The following is a 19,333-nucleotide window of genomic DNA, read 5'->3' on the forward strand; positions in this document are numbered from 1 at the left end:
CTAAGGGTCCCAGAAAGACAGGATAAACAGCTGAAAAAGCGGCTTCGCATGGTTCTCTCTCTAGAGCCTTGACTGGGAGTTAAAGAGCCCACCCTGGTTTTGTACCTATAAGTTAAGCAACGATTAGGCAAAGGACCATTCATTATACCTAAGAAATCATGGGTCTCAAGATGACTACATTCAGGGCAAAGGGAGCCATGGTTCGATATGGGCCCCCCAAGCTTTCAGAAATGCTGTTGAGAGCAACAGCAGCATTTGATAGTTGCCTGCAAGACAATAAGATCTGAAGAGCAGTACTAACCTGTTCAGGTTTCACATGACAAAACATAGAAATCTTTTCCTTCACAGCCATTTCTATGGGTTTTGAACTTCTGCAGATAATCTGTCAAAGTCAAGGATGCACAGGTCAGCAAGCAGGCATCAAGCTTCGTGTACAGGAGGACACTAATTTCTTTGTACTGTAGGGGACTTGGCTAAGTATGCTCTTGCACACCCCAGGCATTCCTCTGGACTTTTGGAAACTAGTCTCTACACCTCTATCATTAAGTATCCTCAAATTCAACACCAATCTACCGGTAAGAACTTGAAATGTCAAGATGTCTCCAGTGAGCTCATAAACGCTGCTTCTTTAAACACATTAAGAGGGCTAGGCCAGGGGTCGGCATACTTTTTCTGTAAAGGGCCAGATAGGAAATATCTTAAGTGTTGGTGGGCCATGCAGTCTCTGTCTTGACTACTCAACTGTACTGTTTAAGCAAGGAAGCAGCCAGAGACAAAATGTAAACAAATAGCTGTGGCTGTGTACCAATAAAACTTTATGTACAAAAACAGGCAGCCACTCTGTTGAGGTTGTTGTTGTTGTTGTTATGTGCCATCGAGTAGGCCCCGACTCATAGCGACCCCTCCTTGGGTTTCCGAGGCAGTATCACTACGGAAGTAGATTGCGCCATCTTCCCTCCGTTGGGTGATGAAAAAATCTGTACATGACTGATAGTGATGGTTGCACTATATGCTGAACATAAATAACATCACTGTCTCGTACACATAAAAATGGGTGAAATGGCGATTGTTTTGTTATGTATATTCTACCACAATAGAAAAAAACAAAAAGTAGGCAACCAGTCTACAGGCTCCGTTTGCAGACCTCTGATCTAGACTGCTGGCAATAAATGGATTATCTGCTATAAGGAAATATCATTAATTGCACTGAAAAATACAAGCAGTGATACTCATCCTAGCAGGTTACAGGAAAATTTCCAAGGTCCCACCCTCACTCTAAAGGATACTGCATTTGCCTAACTGTTAATGTGGCCAAAGAAATGAGGGCCTGGAGAATAATCCATACAGTGAAGGCCCATATAGAAATGTGGGAACTCACATTTGAGGATAAGAAAATTAGCCTTCCCTGGCAGATTTTTAAAAAAGAATTTGAAAAAAAGCTCAATGTCATAGGAACCATTTTTGAGCTACGAAAGACTTAGATGACGTTATCGACTAAGAAATGGAGGTCCTATAAAGGATTATTCCAAGAGATGTTAGCAGCAAACTTACCCACTCTCCTTAACCTACCAAGTCTGGAGAGAGCCCTAGGCCTCGCAACGCACGGACACTGTTTTGCGTGGGTTTGGTTTTTTGTTCCCTGGTAGCGTTGGGCTGAAAAGAAACGTTAGCATTGGGTCATTGGACATCTGGCTCTTCTGGATAATGAATAGTTTCCTTTATTATTTCAAAATGTGAATTTAATAGAATATCCCAGGAAAATTTCTAAAAGTTGCTGTCCACATACTTATCTGGAAAGCCTACCTGTGGGACAAGGCTAACGTGGATATTACAGAAATTCTCCCTCTTGGCCTTAAACTGGAATTGTCTGAATGCTTCCACATATGGCATTCCTTCAATGTCTCCAATGGTGCCACCCAGCTGGGGGAAAAAAAAAATGATCAGATCATTCTCCATGGTACACAGACTAAGAAGGAAAACTGAATAAATTGAGCTTAATAACTAAAGTTTGCTGGTTACTTGAGAAGCAAAGTTTGTAAATATACTGAAAATCATTGAATTATACACTTAAAATGGATACAATTTATGGTCTATAAATAGTACCTCAATAAAGCTGTTAAAAATCTAAAAACAAAAGAGAGAGAGAAAGAGAGATGAAGCAAAAGGAAGAGAAAATGGAGACTAGAAAGTAAAGCATGACAAAAATTAAACAGTGACTAATAATAACAAAAAAAGAAAGCAAAATAAGGGAAAAGGGGTGCACTGTAACATAGACAAATGAGCAAGTAAGAGAGCAAAGCAAAGTACCAAGAAGGGAAAAGAAAGGGAGGTCAAAGAAGGTTTAAAGGAGAGAAATTCATAAGTGGATAGAAAGATCCAGAATATAAATCGCAGAGGAGCAAGAGAAGTTAATTTCTACCAGTCGGTACCAACTGGAAGGTAGAACTCAAATCTAGTGACAACATGAGAAAGGTGAGAGCCACCTGGTCCTGCTGGGCATGGAATAGTGGACATTCTCTCACTATCTGCACACAGAAACATGCATATGCATACACATGCATTTGAACAGTCTCCTTGCAATGTTGGCACTACTTGAAACAAATCGGTGTTACTAAAACATGTGTGCTTTCAGAAACAAATCATACCAAAGCCCCGTGAATACGCCATCTTATTTTCCTTATTAAATTCATGTTTTCTTAAATTCTTCCCAGCAGCTTGCTTATAGTCTTAAGCATGTAGTAGGTGCTCAAATGCGAGCCAATTAATTTTAAAATCCATGTGATAGCCTGTAAGTATGTATATATGATGAAGCTGAATGGGTTAAAGTGAATATTATCCTAGTCTAAAGTAAAATGCTTAAGTAACGTTACTGAAGGCAAATTGTAAAAACCAAACTCACTGCCGTCGAGTCGGATCTGACTCATAGTGACCCCTCCTTGGGTTTCCGAGGCGGTATCACTACGGAAGTAGATTGCCCAACCTTCCTTCCGAGGAGTGGCTGGTGGGTTTGAACCGCCAGCCTTCTGGCTAGCAGTCAAGTGCCTTAGGCACTATGCCACCAGAGTTCCCTGTGGATGTTGAGGAGGAAGAAATTGTGGCAGGTCCATTCACAGAATCCACCATCTCCTGTGGCTTCATCTACCTGATGGGTTTGAAATCTGCTTGTAACCTTGACCTCTTCCCACCTCCGTTGAACTCTGGAGGCAAATCATCACTGACAACTTGGATGGCTCAACAGTTACTCAAACTTAACGTGTCCCACACTGAACTCTTGGTTCCCCTGACCCCAGGGCCTGTTTTTCTTGGTGTTTCCTCATCTCCTCCCAGTGACAGACTCAAGCCAGAAGTCAGGAAATCACCCTCCATTTCCCCCTTTCCCTCCCCCACCCCAGTCCAGAGCTCTTGCAAAACCCCCCCACTGCTCTCTATCTCCACTGCTACCACCATAGACACTCAAGCCAACCTCATCTTTCACAATAATCTAAAACAAGAAGACAGCAAACGAGCTCACCACCTGGTTTTGCAAATGAGCTTTTATTGGCACACAGCCATGTCCATCAATTACATATTGTCTACAGCTGCATTCATGGCTATGATGGCACAGTTGTTCATAGTCGTGACAAAGCTCAATATATTTCCTATCTGGCCTTTTCCAGAAGTGTGCAGCCCCTGGTCTAAATAGCCTCCCAGCTTCCACTCGCTCCTGTCCTACAATCAAATCATTTGTCATATACCAGCAGAGTGACCTTTTCAAAACACAGAATACATCTCTCCCGTGCTCATACCCCTCACTGCCTCACCACTTCACTCAAAATAAAATCTAAACTCCTTTCCACAGCCAACAAGAGACCCTACATGACCTGGTTCTCACACACGTCCCTAATCCCATCTTGTGCCCCTTTACCCTGTTTTCTGTGCTTCAGCCTTGTGGCCTTTCTGTGCCTCAGATGAGCCAAGTTCCTCCTTCCCGGCCCCCACTTAAGCCCTCCTACCCTCCTCCTTCATGTACACCTGTCTCCTCTTGTCAGTCAGCCCAGGGGGACATTTGTCCCCCTCTGAACGCCTGACCCTGACCACCGCAGAATGCAGTTTCAATCCCATCCTCCCCATTGCAGGACCTGGCCATACGTCCTTGTTTCCTATCAATCTGCCCCACTAGGCAGGGAGCCCCATGAGGGCAGGAATGTTCCAGCACAAGCCCAGCGCCCTGTACCCAGTACTGAGCATTTAGGGTAACGGTCAGGACAGGAGAGAAAGGTCGCAAAATTCAATCTAAGCCCCAGGTGACAGGGTGGACAGTACCTGCTACAATCATTACAGCAGAGCCAACCCAGTCTCGGGGCTATGCTGCTGCAGAACAAATTATTGTTTACAAGACACAGTTAAATTGACGCTCCCTGGGTATGGAACAGGTTGAAATACATGATTGTTTTGTAAGAGAATGACGAACTTAAAGAAATCGAAGAATCAAAAAACGATCACAGGTAATCAGGATATTGGGGGGAGGAGTGTAAGAGTTCATTAACTACAATCCACCAGAATGTCATGAAAAAAAATTCTTAAAAGAAAAAAGAGGTCTGCACTTAAACAAGTGCAGACCTCTTTTGGGCAACATCTGTTTTCTGATGATGGTATCCTGGGAGTCCACAGAGAATCAGAGGCAGCGAAAACTTTAAACATTATCGGCTTCTGCCCTCCCATGGCTGTTTGTGGTACTGCACTCTCTCCAATTTGGTAGTTCCCATTACAGCTTACACCAGCCACTCCTCGGAAGGAAGGTTGGGCAATCCTACTTCCGTAGTGATACTGCCTCGGAAACCCAAGGAGGGGTCGCTATGAGTCGGGTTTGACTCGACGGCACATAACAACAACAACCACAACAACATTACAGCTTATCAGCTCCTCCGTAGGAACATTTCTGGCTCACTATTATGATCATTGTGCTCAGAATCTCTCAACACTGTCTGTCAAAAGGGTGTGAGAGAAGCCTCGTCTGACCTCCTCTAACTTCACAAGGGGTAGAGAGAATCGCCATCAGCATCAATAGCCCAAGGCTGAGTCCTATGAGGGCAGAAGTCAGACAGGCCAGCCACCCTCCAACCTTTTTATCAACTCTGATCTCAACCGTCCCTCCCAGAGAACTCTCTACTTCTCTGCTGGGCCCCATAATTTGTTGCAATGACCACAAAGAACTCACACACAGTACTCACGATGATGGAGTACATTAGGTAAGTAACAGGTCACAATTTAGGAGCAGAAACAACTCAGGATACGGTTCCTCAATCAGGACAGCTTCCTCTCAGCCGTGTCACAGGCATGTTTAACTCTGGCCCCAGCCTCTCAGCCCTGCAGCCCCTTGTCCTCTGCCCTGTTCAGAAAGGTACCCCACTCCACCAGCAAGCTTTCTTTCTCTGTGGGCCAGGAAGCCCCCTGCTCTGTCTCCTGCCAGTCCCTTGGTTCCACTGCCTCTGCTGCCGTGGTTTCTCCGCTGCTGCTTCTCACTGTCTCAGCACAGGGATCTCAAGTCCAAGGGTGTACTCCACTCCTGCCACTTCTTTCTTGATAGTAGTGAGATTCCCCCTTTCTGCCTCTGAGAGGCCTCATTTTAAGCCTAGGAGGATGGCAAAACTGATCAATCCCCGCGTTAGGGTTCCATACACCTTATTTGCATGGTCCCACCCCCACAAGCGTGCCATGGACCTTATTCACATTATTAGTAAACTAGCCAATCCCCTTGGTGGGCCACAAGCGTCTCACATTTGCATAGTTCCACCCAGTCATCTGGCGGGTGCCACAAAGACCATGGCTAAAAGAGCCACAGCAAGTAATTCACTGCACCACAAGTCCTAAGTTAGTCCGTTCCTCACATAACAAGGAAAACTGAACCCATAAGAACATTTTAAGATCTATCCGAAGCTGAAATTAAAGCATCAGCAAATTACAGGATACGCAAAGTCGGTTTTGCCTTTAAAGAAAGGAGTCTTTATGCAATTAAAAAAGAGAGAGAAAGTTTATATCCCTTTAAGTCAAGGAGCTTTGGTAGCAGAGTGCCTAAGCATTTGACTGCTAACCAGAAGGCTGGCGGTTCAAACCCACCAGTCACTCCTCGGAAGAAAGATTGGGCAATCTACTTCCATAGTGATACTGCCTTGGAAACCCAAGGAGGGGTTGCTATGAGCCGGGACCAACTCGGTGGCAGTGAGTTTGTTTTCTGTGGTTTTTAACTCTGGCCTGGAGTCTGTGGGTAGGACAAACGCTCTCCAACCCGGGCATCTTGCCTGACTCCCCAGTCCCTGAGCCTGCCCTGATCGCTCTTCTGAGCCTGTCATGGAAATCCGTGCTCCTTGCTATTGAAACATGAGGAAAATTTGGCTGGGGGGTTCCGAAGGGCATTTCTTAGATCCCAACACAGGATCTCTGGGTGGTTCAAACAGTTAACACACTCGGCCACTAACTGAAAGACTGGCGATTCAAGTCCATTCAAAGGCCCCTCATGAGAGAGGCCTGGCTATCTACTTCAGAGCAGCCATTGAAACCCTGTGGAGCTCAGTTGTAGTCTGACATGCATGGAGTCACCATGAGTTGGAATTGACTCAACAGCAACTGGTGGTGGTTGTTGTTTTAAAGCCAGGCTTGAACCATTTCAAGTTTGTGCTTAGCTAACCTAATGAATAAAGCCTGCCAGTGCCACTGGACTGAGAAGTGGCACTCTCACACCCACATAAAAGGCTTTAGAGACACTTCAACAGCATTTATGTGCTTAAAACAAAACAAAACAAAAATCCACTTTGATGGTCCTTCTTCAAAAGCTTAAAACATGGACAAACACAGCTGATGAACACAATTTAAACGAATCCAAAGGATCTCTGACTTAGCATCCAATAGGCAACTGTAAACATCAGGGTTATATGGAGAAGAGGTTGTGCTGGTGACCACTTGTCATGGTTTATATCCATGAAATTAAAAATCTAGACGATGAGCTCCTGAAGCCCAAGAGACAGACCACATACCCCTAGCAGCTATCATTGTGGCTGGTACATACTATGTGCTGAATTAACGTTGCCTAAGCTGAGCAAGTCAACTTGTGGTACAGTGAATTATTTAATAAGGCCCCCCCCAGCCATACACTTTGTGACGACCACCAGATGACTGGGTGGGACTACGCGAACATGAGGTACCTGTGGCCCACCAAGGGGATTGGCTAGCTTGTAATAATGTAAATAAGGTTCTTGGCACCTTTGTGGGCATGGGACCATGCAAATAAGGTGTATGGAACCCTAACGAGGGGATTGGTCAGTTTTGCCATCCTCCTAGGCTTAAAATGAACCCCGCCCCACTGAGGCAGGAAGGAGGGAATTCCCATTAATGAAGAAGAGGACATCCTTTGGACCTGAGATCCTTGTGCTGAGCCTTCTCAACCCAAGAGACAGAGAGAGAGCTATAACACTTTGCTGAGATGATGAGAGATGGTGAGAAGCAGCAACACGGATGGTGGCAGCAGAATCAGAGACCTGGCAGGAGATAGTATGGCAGGCTTCTGGACTTACGGAGTGAGACAGCTGAGCACCTTTGGGCAGAAGGCTTCTTGGCAGTGTGGATTGCCTCCGGACACTTGATAGAACTAATTTTGCCAATTCATGGAGGTAGAGCTGAGTGCATTCAGGCCAAGGCTTACTGGTGGAGTGGGGTGCCTCTAGGCACTTATCAGTGGAGCTACACAGCTTTGTAAGACTTGCCTAAGCTGGGCAGATGCCAGGCCGAGGGGCCAAGGGCCAGAGAGATACATGCCTTTGGGCATGGCTGAGAGGAGGTTGTCCTGATTGAAACTGTATCCTGATCATTTCTGATCATGAATTGTAACCTGTTACTTCCCTAATAAACTCCATAACTGTGAGTATTATCTGTGAGTTATGTGTGGCCACTGAAATGAATTATCGAACCCAGTAGAGAAGTAGAGTGTCATGGGAGGGACAGTTGGTGTCAGAATTGGTAAGAAGGTTGGATGGTGGGGACATGTCTGACCTCTGCCTCATAGGAATCAATCTTGGTTTTCCTCCCCCCTTGTGAAGTTTCAGGAGGTCAGATGCCTCTGCCACACCATTTTTATACAACTCAAGAACAGAATAGAAGCAGGAAGAAAAGGCAAAAGTACACATACACGTGACCATTTGTAACTTTTCTTGTGATGAAGGTTAATAGTCTGAGGAAAAGCCTATTCTTTCTCCTATAAAAACTAAGAGAATGAAAAAAAAATTCTGGAAAAGTTATAAAAATTTTCAAGTTTAGGAAATTTGTCATTACTTTTGGGCTACTGACCAACTTTTTCTGGATCTTTTAACCTCCTGTTGCTAGAACCACCAGGGCTAAGTCAAAAAGACAGTGACAGTACTAGACCAGCACATACACATCAATAGATATATAGTGTAAGTTATCTATATATTTAGTCTTAAAGATTTTAGTTGCTACATTTATAAAAGTAAAAATATAGAGAATCAACTTTAATAATAAGGTATTTGGCTACTAACCAAAAAGGTCAGTTGTTCGAACCCACCAGCTGCTCCATGGAAGAAAGATGAGGCAGTCTGCTTCCGTAAAGATTTACAGCTTTGGAAACCCTATGGGGGTTGCTATGAGCCAGAATCGACTTGATGGGAGTGAGTTCACTTTGGTTATATAAAAATATTGGTATTTGACTTGGAAGGGGATCTATGTAGGAGATCCTTGATAGAGAGGGAGAACAATGTGGAACAAAACTCAAAATCATTTGGAGAAAAAAAAAGAGGGGGGGGGACCAGGTTTGCTGGTCCAATAGAGCCTGGTGGAACCACTGAGACTATGGCCCCTAGCTGCCCTTCAGGTCTGGAATTGAAACCACACCTGTGGTTTCCAGCCAAACAAAATACAGGCATGTGAGTTAAACATTTACCTCAAGTAGATACACTCCTTGGAGAGAACAATCATTGAGAAAGAAGGGCTGCCTATGCACAGGGAGACAGCTCAGGGGGCAGGAGTCCATGGAGGGATGGATACTGGGAAGAGGTAACTATGGGGAGGAAGTGGGAGGGGAGCTGTTGCATTGTGGTAAACTGTGGTCAATGTCATGAGACAAAGTATATGTAAACTGCTGTATGGAAAGTGAATTTGCTCTGTAAATCTTAACCCAAATCACAATTATATATATATATATGTATATATATATATATATATATATATATATATATATATATGTATGTATGTATGTATTTGACCTTGCTTTTTTCACACTAAGCCTTTGAAGCCCAGTGTGTATTTTGCTGTTACAGCACATCTCACTATGGAAGGGCCAGAAACCTCTGGGGGAGCTCTGGTGGGATAGTGCCTAAGGCAATTGGCTGCTAACCAGAAGGCTGGCAGTTCAAACCCACCAGTCACTCCACGGAAGGAAAGTTGGGCAATCTATCTTTGTAGTGATACCACCTTAGAAACCCAAGGAGGGGTTGCTATGAGTCGGATCTGACTCGATGGCAGTGAGTTTGGTTTGTTTTTTTCGGAGGGAACTCTGGTGGCATAGTGTCTAAGGCATTTGACTGCTAACCAGAAGGCTGGTGGTTCAAACCTACCAGCCACTCCTCAGAAGAAAGATTGGGCAATCTACATCCGTAGAGATACCACCTCAAAAACCCAAGGAGGGGTCGCTATGAGTCAAATAAACTCAACAGCAGTGAGTTTGGTGTTTTTGCTGTTGTTGTTTTTGGTAATAGCCCCATGTGGCTAGTGGTTATGCTGTTGGACAGTGCAATTCTATACAACAAATACCCAGCATGAACCCAGGGTGTGATGACGGCCAGCCTTTGAGAAGATCAGAGAAGTTCATGCTGAACTTTAGGATACTGAAACCACTTAATGGCCCATTCATGTTGACATCTGTAGGAGTGTGTGTGTGTATGTGTGTGTGTGTCTTGTGGGTTTTATTTTTCAAATCAAAATAATGCATGTCCATGGTTAAAAACCAAACTGTATAGAAAAGTTTACATTCAAAAGCAAGAGTCCCCTAACCCACTCCTTCACTTTCCCAAGCCCATATCTGTGTTCGCTATTTCTCCTGGCACTTACTTCCCTATCTCCGACTCAGCTATGTTGGTTTACCCATGTTAGACACCCTCCAAAGAAGCCAAAGTGGCTTCCTGCTGTGACAGATGAGAATTTAGCTCTTTCGTGCCTCCTCCAATCTCAGTCACACTTGTTAGCTTCTCTAGTGGTTACTCTCCTAACTTTGAGATACTTTTCCTTCCTATTCTGTCAACTGCTGACAATCTCTGTAGAGGCCTTCATGGTGTGCAATGAGTTCCTCTTCTCCTTCTGAGGAGTGGCTAGTGGGTTGGAACCGCCAGCCTTCTGGTTAGCAGTCAAATGCTTTAGGCACTATGCCACCAGAGTTCCCCCAGAGTGCCCTGGCCCTTCCAAAGTGAGATGTGCTGTAACAGCAAAATAAACACTGGGCTTCAAAGGCTTAGTATGAAAAAACCAAGGTCAAATCCCAGCACTCCTCCACCTCTTCTACCTCTCAAATCCTATTTCAGAGCTGATGACCCGTACACGACATTTATATCTGGTTTCCTTCTTCCAAAATTTCTCTGATGTGCTCAAAGGTTGATTCTAAAAATGGAAATTCATTAAACAGAGCGTCCACATAAGTCTCCCCCACACCGGTGTCACACACTGTACCCCAGGCTTACGTCTCCTTTCTCGTATCCCATTCTATTCTTCCTGGAGCTTTCCCAGCCTTCCTCTTTGCTTACACTATTTGTCTGTATCATTGATTCAATTTTTGCCAACTGTTGACTGTATTAGATATTAAATGTTATTGTTACACAGCTGGATTCAGGGTGTACAACTTCATCAAGCTGGACATCTACAATATGTGCATTTTTCTGTCCTACAAAATAATCTGTGTATAAAGAAAGCATCCCCTCTTTCCTTGGTTGTTATGAACTGAATTGTGTCCCTCCAAAATATGTGTTGGAACCTTAAACCCTATACCTGTGGAGGCAATCTAATCTAATGTAACATAACTACCGTATGTCTAATGCAGCATAATGGGACCACCTTCCATAATGCGGTCTAATGTGATGTAATCAGTCAATCAGTTGATTACCCAATCACTTCTGAATTATATGAAGAGCAGCACACAGAGACCCATGCACATGCTGAAGAAGAGAGATGCCATGTGAGCAATGTCAAGAGGCCAAGGCACCAAGGCACACCCAGGACCCCCGGCAAGGAAGGATCCACAAGGCCGAGACCCTAATTTGGACTTTTAGCCTCCAGAACTGTGAGAAAGTAAATCTCTATTCTGTAAAGTCACCCACTTGTGGCATTTCTGTTACAGCGATACTATTGTTGTTGTTGTAAGCAATACTAAGAGAAATAAAAGTTTGCATAGCACACTTGTATCATGCATTTATATTAAGTTTATCAACCTTACTATTACAATAGCATACCCCTCCTTGGGTTTCTGAGGTGGTATCTCTACAGAAGTAGATTGCCCAACCTTCCTTCTGAGGAGTGGCTGGTGGGTTTGAACCGCCAGCCTTCTGGTTAGCAGTCAAATGCCCTAGGCACTGAGCCACCAGAGCTCTTATTATTATTATTTTTTTGGGGGGGGGTTTAAAGCCACCCACTTGTGGCAGTTCTGTTATAGAAATACTGTTGTTGTTGTTAGAAGCACTAAGGGAGATAAAAATTTGCATAGCACACTTGTATTATACATTTATATTAAGTTTATCAACGATACTATTATAATAGTATAATATATAGTTACTACTTCCTTAGTGATATTGCCTCGGAAACCCAAGGAGGAGTTGTTATGAGTCGGATATGACTCAACGGCAGTGAGCTTTAAGCTATATGGTAGTCTTAGGAGCTCTGGTGGTGTAGTGGGTAAGAATTTGGCTGCTAACCAGAAGGTCAGTGGTTCAAACCCACCAGCTGCTCAACAGAAGAAGGTGAGGCAATCTACTTCCATAAAGATTTACAGCCTTAGAAAACCAACAGGGATTGCCAGAGTCAAAATTGACTCAATGGCAGTGGGTTTGGTTTAGTATCATACATTTATATTATCAGTCCTACTATTAACAAAATGGATCTGCTCAAAGTGTAATACCAATCTGCTAACACTGATAATACTATTAACAGCTAACATGCTTTTTGAGAATTTCCCAGATTGCCACATGCTTCAAAGTATCTCCTGTAAACCCTCAGAACTACCATTATTATCACCACTTTATAGACAAGTCCATCGATGCTTTGAGAAGTCATTTGCCCAAAGGCACAGTAATAATGGCTAATAATTGGTAAACACTTACTCTGAGTCAGACATCATTCTAAGCACTTTACTTGTATAGACTCATTTGATTCTCAAAGTAATGAGTGAAAATATTATTATTATTATCATCATCATCATCCTCATTTTGCAGCTGAGTAAACTGAGGCACAAAAAAGTGAGGCAAACTTGCCCAAGGTCCCAGCTGGACTATGAACTTTATTCTGACCCACGGGGGCCACGGCTTGGTTCACCAGTCTGGCTCCAGTTTCTTAACTACTGAGCTATACACCGTTCAGAGGGTCAGGGCAGAAATTTGAATCTGGGCAGTCTGACTCTAGAAAGTGAGCTATTCATTATTCTGCTCTTCTGCCTGGGAATTAGGCACACTGACACTTAGATAAAAAGGACTCGGCTGTTATTCTCATTCTGCACATGGAGCAGAAGGGAAGAAATCCATGAACAAGTGGCAAGTTCAAATACTACATTCTTTCTTAGACCAGCTAATATACGCTTTTCACCCTCAATCACCTCTACCATGTGACTTCCCTCACTCAGCACCTCTGCATCGGAAGTTGGTGTCTAGGCCTATCCGTAAGCTCCTGCAGGCAGGGACCACGCCCATCCCAGGCCTGGGCACTGAGGGGGCGGCCCTTAACATTGACTCTACAAGAGGCAGATGATCTCCACAGCAGGTCCCTGCAGGGCCACCCAAGAGTGCCTGTGTTCTTATCTGCTTAATGCCCACTGACGTGTGGCCATGAGCAGGTGCCACTATGCTTGCTCCCTGCTGTCACCCCACCTCCTAGCACAGTGCCTGACACACAGATTTGTTGATTGAATGGAGTTCAGACACAAGCTGATAAAGAAAAGTGCCATGCTTGCCTCAATGACGCAGATCTGGGGCTCTTCATTATTCCCGTCCACAGGCACCATGGCTTGTTTCATCACCCACTCCTGGACGGCATCAGTAATGTGGGGGACCACTACCAAAAAAAGCAAAGGTGACATAGATGCTCAGTTCCTGCTCATGAGAAAGGAATGTGGGAGAAGGGCTCTAGACTTCCTACATGACCTGAAAGCCACCTAGCAAATCAGGCAAGCTCTGGTTCCCAACTATTATCTTCCCTCACTGAAATAAATGTGTTGAGGCACTTCAATGCTATGCCATTAAAGTAGTTCCTCCCTCTTCTCTTGAAACCAACCATCACAGAGAACAAGATGCAGAAAGCAGCAATGCCATCTTTGGTGAAAGTAGAAAACACCTAAAATGCCTACTAGAATCCGCAAGGAGGGCCGAGCATGCTGAATGCTGGGCTCAAGGAGGAAGAGGCATGCAGAGGGCACCATGGTCCTGTAGACCCTGGGTGCTGAGCCCCACTGAGGGGCAGAACTTCTGGGGGTAACCTCATCTAGTGAGGAAGGGTTGACTCAGCAGAGCATGGCTGAGGCTTCCCATGCAGGTCCGAAGTCCCTAGGTGACAGACAGGCCCCAGGCTTCTGAAGACACCAAAAGTCCTGCAGGCCCACAGGGACTAGGCAGAGAGCTCCTAACTTGATGCATGAAGTAGAAATGCTGGTCCAGGAAACTGAGGCAAAAGAGCATCTGCCACCTGCTCCACCTTGCACCTGTTGCTCCCTGAAGGCAGAAGGAAGTCATCTCCCCTGGGTGAATTTGGAATGACCCACTGTGCATGCCTGGCCCAGCCCCTTTCCAAGATGGTAGAGTCTGTAGGGCTGGCCTCCACCTGGGAAGCCCAAGGCCAGGAATCAAGGCCCAGGTCGGGGGCCTTGTCTTCTCCCCATCGTTGGGATGTAGCAGGTATGAGAGAGCATCTCTCCCTCTGCTGGGTTCTCCCAAGACTTGCCCTTGGGAGAGGGGGAGGTATGAGAAAGCATAGAGTAATGGCAGATCTCAGCCACTCTGTCCAGTCTCAGTGGGGACACAGCTGACCCTCTGAGCTTCCTCTGGCTGACTCCTGTGTCTACCCTTCTGAGCTGGCTCCAACACAAAAGTGATTTAAAAGAGATGGGAAAATTATCACTTTTACCCCACCAACCTACTATTGTGGGGACGGCACAGGACTAGGCAACATTTTGTTCTGTTTTATCTAGGGCCACTATGAGTCAGAGCCAACTGGACACACCAACCACCTTATCATACAGACACATATGGATACAAGTCTTCAGAGGGTGCCAGAGGGGCTTCTTCTAAGACAAAAGAAAAATCACAGCACCAGGGAAAGGATGAGGGGGTAGTGGTGGTTCCATGGTAGAATTCTCGTCTTCCCTGCAGGAGATCCAAGTTCAATACCAGCCAATGAAGCTCATGTGCAGCCACCAGCCGTCTGTCAATGGAGCTTCCACATTGCTACGGTGCTGAACAGGTTTGGGTGGCACTTCCAGACTAAAAATACACTAGGAAGAAAGGCCTAGCAAGCTACTTCTGAAAATCAGCCAACGAAAACCTTATGGATCACTACGGTCCAATCCCACTGCACAGGGACGGCATGGGTTGGGGACTGACTCAATGGCACCTAACAACAACAGCAGGGAAAGGGTTGGGGAGAGAGTAACAGGAATCAGCTGGTGCTGTTGCCTGCCTCTCCCTCCCCAGCACTGTCCTTGAGAAACGAGCAATAACCATCTAAGCAAAGATCCAAAAGCAAAGAGGGAAAAGGAGATACACATTAAAGGCAGGCAAAAGGCCAAATAACCTATGCCCCAAACAGGTGAAACTTTTGAAGAAGAAAAAATAAAACGGTTCTCCAGGGATATGCTAAACTAAAAGCTAGAAAACAAACAAAAAGAGACATATACAAAGGAACAAAATGGCATTCGGCAAAAAGCAAAAAGACCCAGATGAAAATACACTCAGGAACATGGAGAAGGAGCTTGACGTTTTTGAGGAACAGGAAAAGAACCCAGGGAATTAAGAAGGATTAGAACTTTCGAGGGCAAGGGTCATGTCACTTTCCCATCTGTTAAGGGCAGGGTGTGAACGCTGGGCCCGTCGGGTGCCATATATCAGGACCAGAATACCTTGTACCGTTTTCCCCAGGTAATCACCACGCCTCTCTTTGTTGATCACATGATGGTATATCTTCCCAGTGGTGATGTTGTTGTCCCTATAAAGATTAATATCCAAAAACCTTTCATAATTTCCCAGGTCTAAATCAACTTCTCCGCCATCGTTTAAGACAAACACTTCACCTGGAAGAAAAAGGCAATGTAAAGTTAGAGATTCCCAGGGGCTGGGCGGAGAGGGGGGAATGGATGCTGAAGGGGTGCTGTGTCTCCGTGTGGGTGGTGAAGAAGTTTTGGAAATGGACAGTGGTGATGGTTACACATGACAAATGTAAGTAGTGCCACTGAACCGGACACTTTAAAATAGTTAAAATGGCAAATTTCGTGTTACATATTTATTTTTCACAATAAAAACTTTTAAGGCAATGTAAAAATTAAACATTTTCTTGTGATAGATTATTTTTCAAAGATGGGCACATTTTATTAAAGACCTGGTTGTTGTTGGGGGCCACGGCATTGATTCCAACTCATAGTGACCGTACAGGACAGAGTAGAACTGCCCCATACGGTTTCCTAGGCTGAAATCTTTGCCAGAGCAGATCATTAGTTCTTTTCTCCTGTGAATGGCTGCTGCATTCAAACCACCAACCTTTCAGTCAGCAGCCAAACGCTTAACCATCGCACTACCAGGGTTCCTTAAAGAGCTGGTAAAAGATCTCTTTACAGGCCATTTCCTATCACCATCTCCATATTTCCATGGGGAAAACTAGTTCTAGCCATGAAAACATTCTGTTATCTTTTAAATGCTTACTGAAATTTTATCTTCAAGATTTAGCTTTTTCAAACTCATCATACACCACATGGAAAAAAAAAGGACTTTAAAACAGTAATTTACTTAAAAATATCAGTATCCTGAACTCAAAATTGGCATAAGAAAGTTTTAATTGATTTCCATCTTGGTTGAAGCCACAATTGAACAGACCTAAAAAACCCAAACCCACTGCCATTGAGTTGATACCAACTCATGGAGACCCTATAGGATAGAGGAGAACTGCCCCACAGGGTTTCCAACGCTGTAAATCTTTATGGAAACAGACTGCCTCATCTTTCTCCCACCAAGCAGCTGGTGGGTTAGAACTGCTGACCTTTGGGTTAGCAGCCGAATGCTTTAACCATGGCATCATTGAACAGACAGCAGATGAAAAGGCAGGGCCACGTCACCCCACAGAGCAACTTTGTGAAAATGAGTCATAAAAGCCAGTGTGTGCAATAATCAATCTATACAACTGGACTGTGAAAAAAGATCCAGATATAGACTTAGCTATACCAGGAGCACCCCCATTAACTGTCGGAAGGTCTCTGAATCTCTATTAAGCCAATCACTTGATGGCATTGATGGGGAGTCATATGTTCTAAGCCCCTTATAAGCCCTCATTTACATCTCTCTTATAACGTATATAGGAGCCCTGGTGGTACTGTGGTTAAGAGTTCAGCTGCTAACTGAAAGGTCAGCGGTTCAAACCCACCAGCCACTCCTTAGGAGAAAGATGTGGCAGGCTGCTACCGTAAAGATTTACAGCCTTGGAGACCCTATGGGATAGTTCTACTCTATCTTATAGGGTTGCTATGAGTCAGAATCAACTCCATGGCAATGAGTTTGGTTTTTTTTCATGGGTATAACATATATGGAGTCCTTCATTGGGTCTCTATGAGTCAGATCTGACTCGACGGCAGTGTGTTTTGTTTTTGTTTTAATTGGAGCAAACAGTTAAGCAGCACCGGACTACTAACCAAAGGGTTGGCAGTTCGAACACACCCAGAGGTGCCTCAGACAACAGGCGTAATGACCTCTTTCTGAACCACCATAGCCTTGAAAACCCCATGGAGCAGTTCTACTCGGCACATATGGGGTTGCCACGAGTTGAGACCGACTCAACAGCAACTAGTGTGGTTTTATTTTATTTTTTATAACATAGATAAGCATGGTCTGGAAGATCTTGTACCTTAAGGGCCAAACCAAACTCACTGCTATAGACTCGATTCTATAAGCCCCACTGGGTTTCCAAGGCTGTAAATCTTTATGGAAGCAGATTGCCCCATTTTTCTCCCATGGAGGAGCTGGTGGGTTTGAACCATTGACCTTTTGGTTAGCAGCCAAATGCCTTAACCACTACAGCAGCAGTGCTCCTTACCTTAAAAGCACAGATGAGCAAATTGACAAAAGTGAAATATTTTTGTATTTTCCAAATTCATTTCCAGTTCAAATTCTACTTTTTCATGTTAATTGGGAATTGCTCATCTACATAAATATTTTTTTGCCTTGATTTTAGTAACTTCTGACATGCTTTTTTTTCTTCAGGGTAGGGGAAGGGAGCCTCTGAAATTTCTTAAGTTAATTCAATCCAAATCTGTTTGGCAGTGCTCTAAATATGTGGCAAAGAATCTCAACATTTTTAATCCCCAAATGTTAAAATTAAAAGTATGTATGAATTATCCTCCTAAAACAGAAGGATGAAGTGTGGATCTTTAAAAAGCAGTTACCTAGGCTTAATGTAATTAAAATAAAAATCCAACAGATGTTTATTATTTTTAACTTGACAACAATCCTAAAGTTACTTTGGAAGAAAAACAAGTTAAATTTCCAAAAAAAAAAAAAGGAAAGGCAAAAATAAAAGCCCTTATAAATAATCATAGTAAGTAGAACAAGATTGAATATGAAAAACTACTCAACATCATATGTCATTAAGGAATTGCAGATAGAACAACAATGAGATACAATTACACATCTGTTACCGTGGCTAAAATCCAAAACACTGACACCACCAAAAGCTGACAAAGATGTGGATCAAGAGCTCTTGTGCAATACTAGTGGGAATGCAAAATGGTAGAGCCACTTTGGAAGATAGTCCAATTGTCTCCTACAAAGCTAAACATAGGCTACCATAGGATCCAGCAATCACGCTCCTAGGTATTTACTCAAATAAGATGCAAACATATGTCCACATAAAAACCTGCACACAGATGTTTCCAGCAGATTTTTCAGAAGTACCAAAAATTAGAAGCAATAGAATATCCTCCAATATGTGAATGGATAAACAAACAAACTGTGGTACATCCATACAACTGTTATTCAGCAATAAAAATAAATGACCTATCAAACTACAAAAAGATATGGAGGAAATCTAAATGCATATTGCCAAGTGAAAGAAGCCCATATGAAAAAGCTGCACACTACATGATTCCATACATCTGCAACAATGGGCTCACACATGGCAATGGTTGTGAGGATGGAGCAGGACCAGGCAGTGTTTCTTTCTGCTATACATGGGGTGTCTGTGAGTCAGTATCCACTCAATGGCACCTAACAACAATGACCTATGATTTCAATTATATGACATTCTGAAAAGGCACAACTCTAGAGACAATGAAAAGGTCAGTGGTTGCCAGGGGTTCAGCAAAAGGAGGGAGCAATGAATAGTGGAGCGTAAGGTATCTTTAGGACAGTGAAACTATTCTGTATGCTACTGTAACATTGGACACATGACATACATTTATCAAAACCCATAGGACTGTACAAATTGTGAACCGTTGTGGCACGGTAGTTAGGGACTCAACTACTAACTGAACGGTTGGTGGTTTGAACCTTGAGCAGCTCTGTGGGACAAAGACCAGGTAATCTGTTCCTGCAAAGATCATGGCCTAGAAAACCCTATGGGGAAGTTCTACTCTGTCACATGGGGTTGTTAGGAAAATCAACTGGACTGCACCTTACAACAACAACGTAAACTATGTTGTTGCTGTTATGTGCTGTTGAGTCATCTCCAACTCAAAGGGACACTACGTATAACAGAACAAAACACTGCCCGGTCCTGTGCCAGCCTCACAACCCCTACAATACCTGAGCCCATTGCTGCAGCCATTGTGTCAATTCATCTTGTTGAGGACCTTCCCCTCTTTTGTTGACCCTCCACTTTACCAAGCATGACATAGTTCTCCAGAGAATGG

At 44.0% G+C, this 19,333-nt stretch overlaps 1 protein-coding gene across 1 annotated transcript in view; it reads right to left on the reverse strand.

Moving 5' to 3' along the window:
• The window catches only part of CTPS2 (CTP synthase 2), a 127,165-nt gene extending 111,656 nt beyond the window's left edge, over positions 1-15,509 (reverse strand). Inside the window, exons 1-5 of the mRNA XM_007958668.2 lie at positions 15,344-15,509; positions 13,187-13,287; positions 1,804-1,920; positions 1,570-1,653; positions 302-382 (exon numbers count right to left, since the gene is read on the reverse strand). Coding sequence (XP_007956859.1) covers positions 302-382; positions 1,570-1,653; positions 1,804-1,920; positions 13,187-13,249 — 345 coding nt within the window. The 5' untranslated portion in view covers positions 13,250-13,287; positions 15,344-15,509. The remainder of the gene's footprint in view (positions 1-301; positions 383-1,569; positions 1,654-1,803; positions 1,921-13,186; positions 13,288-15,343) is intronic.
• Between the last annotated feature and the right edge of the window lie 3,824 nt (positions 15,510-19,333).

The sequence above is a fragment of the Orycteropus afer genome, unplaced genomic scaffold, assembly GCF_000298275.1.
Source record: "Orycteropus afer afer isolate SDZICR_OR568_19922 unplaced genomic scaffold, OryAfe1.0 scaffold01073, whole genome shotgun sequence".
NCBI lineage: Eukaryota > Metazoa > Chordata > Mammalia > Tubulidentata > Orycteropodidae > Orycteropus > Orycteropus afer.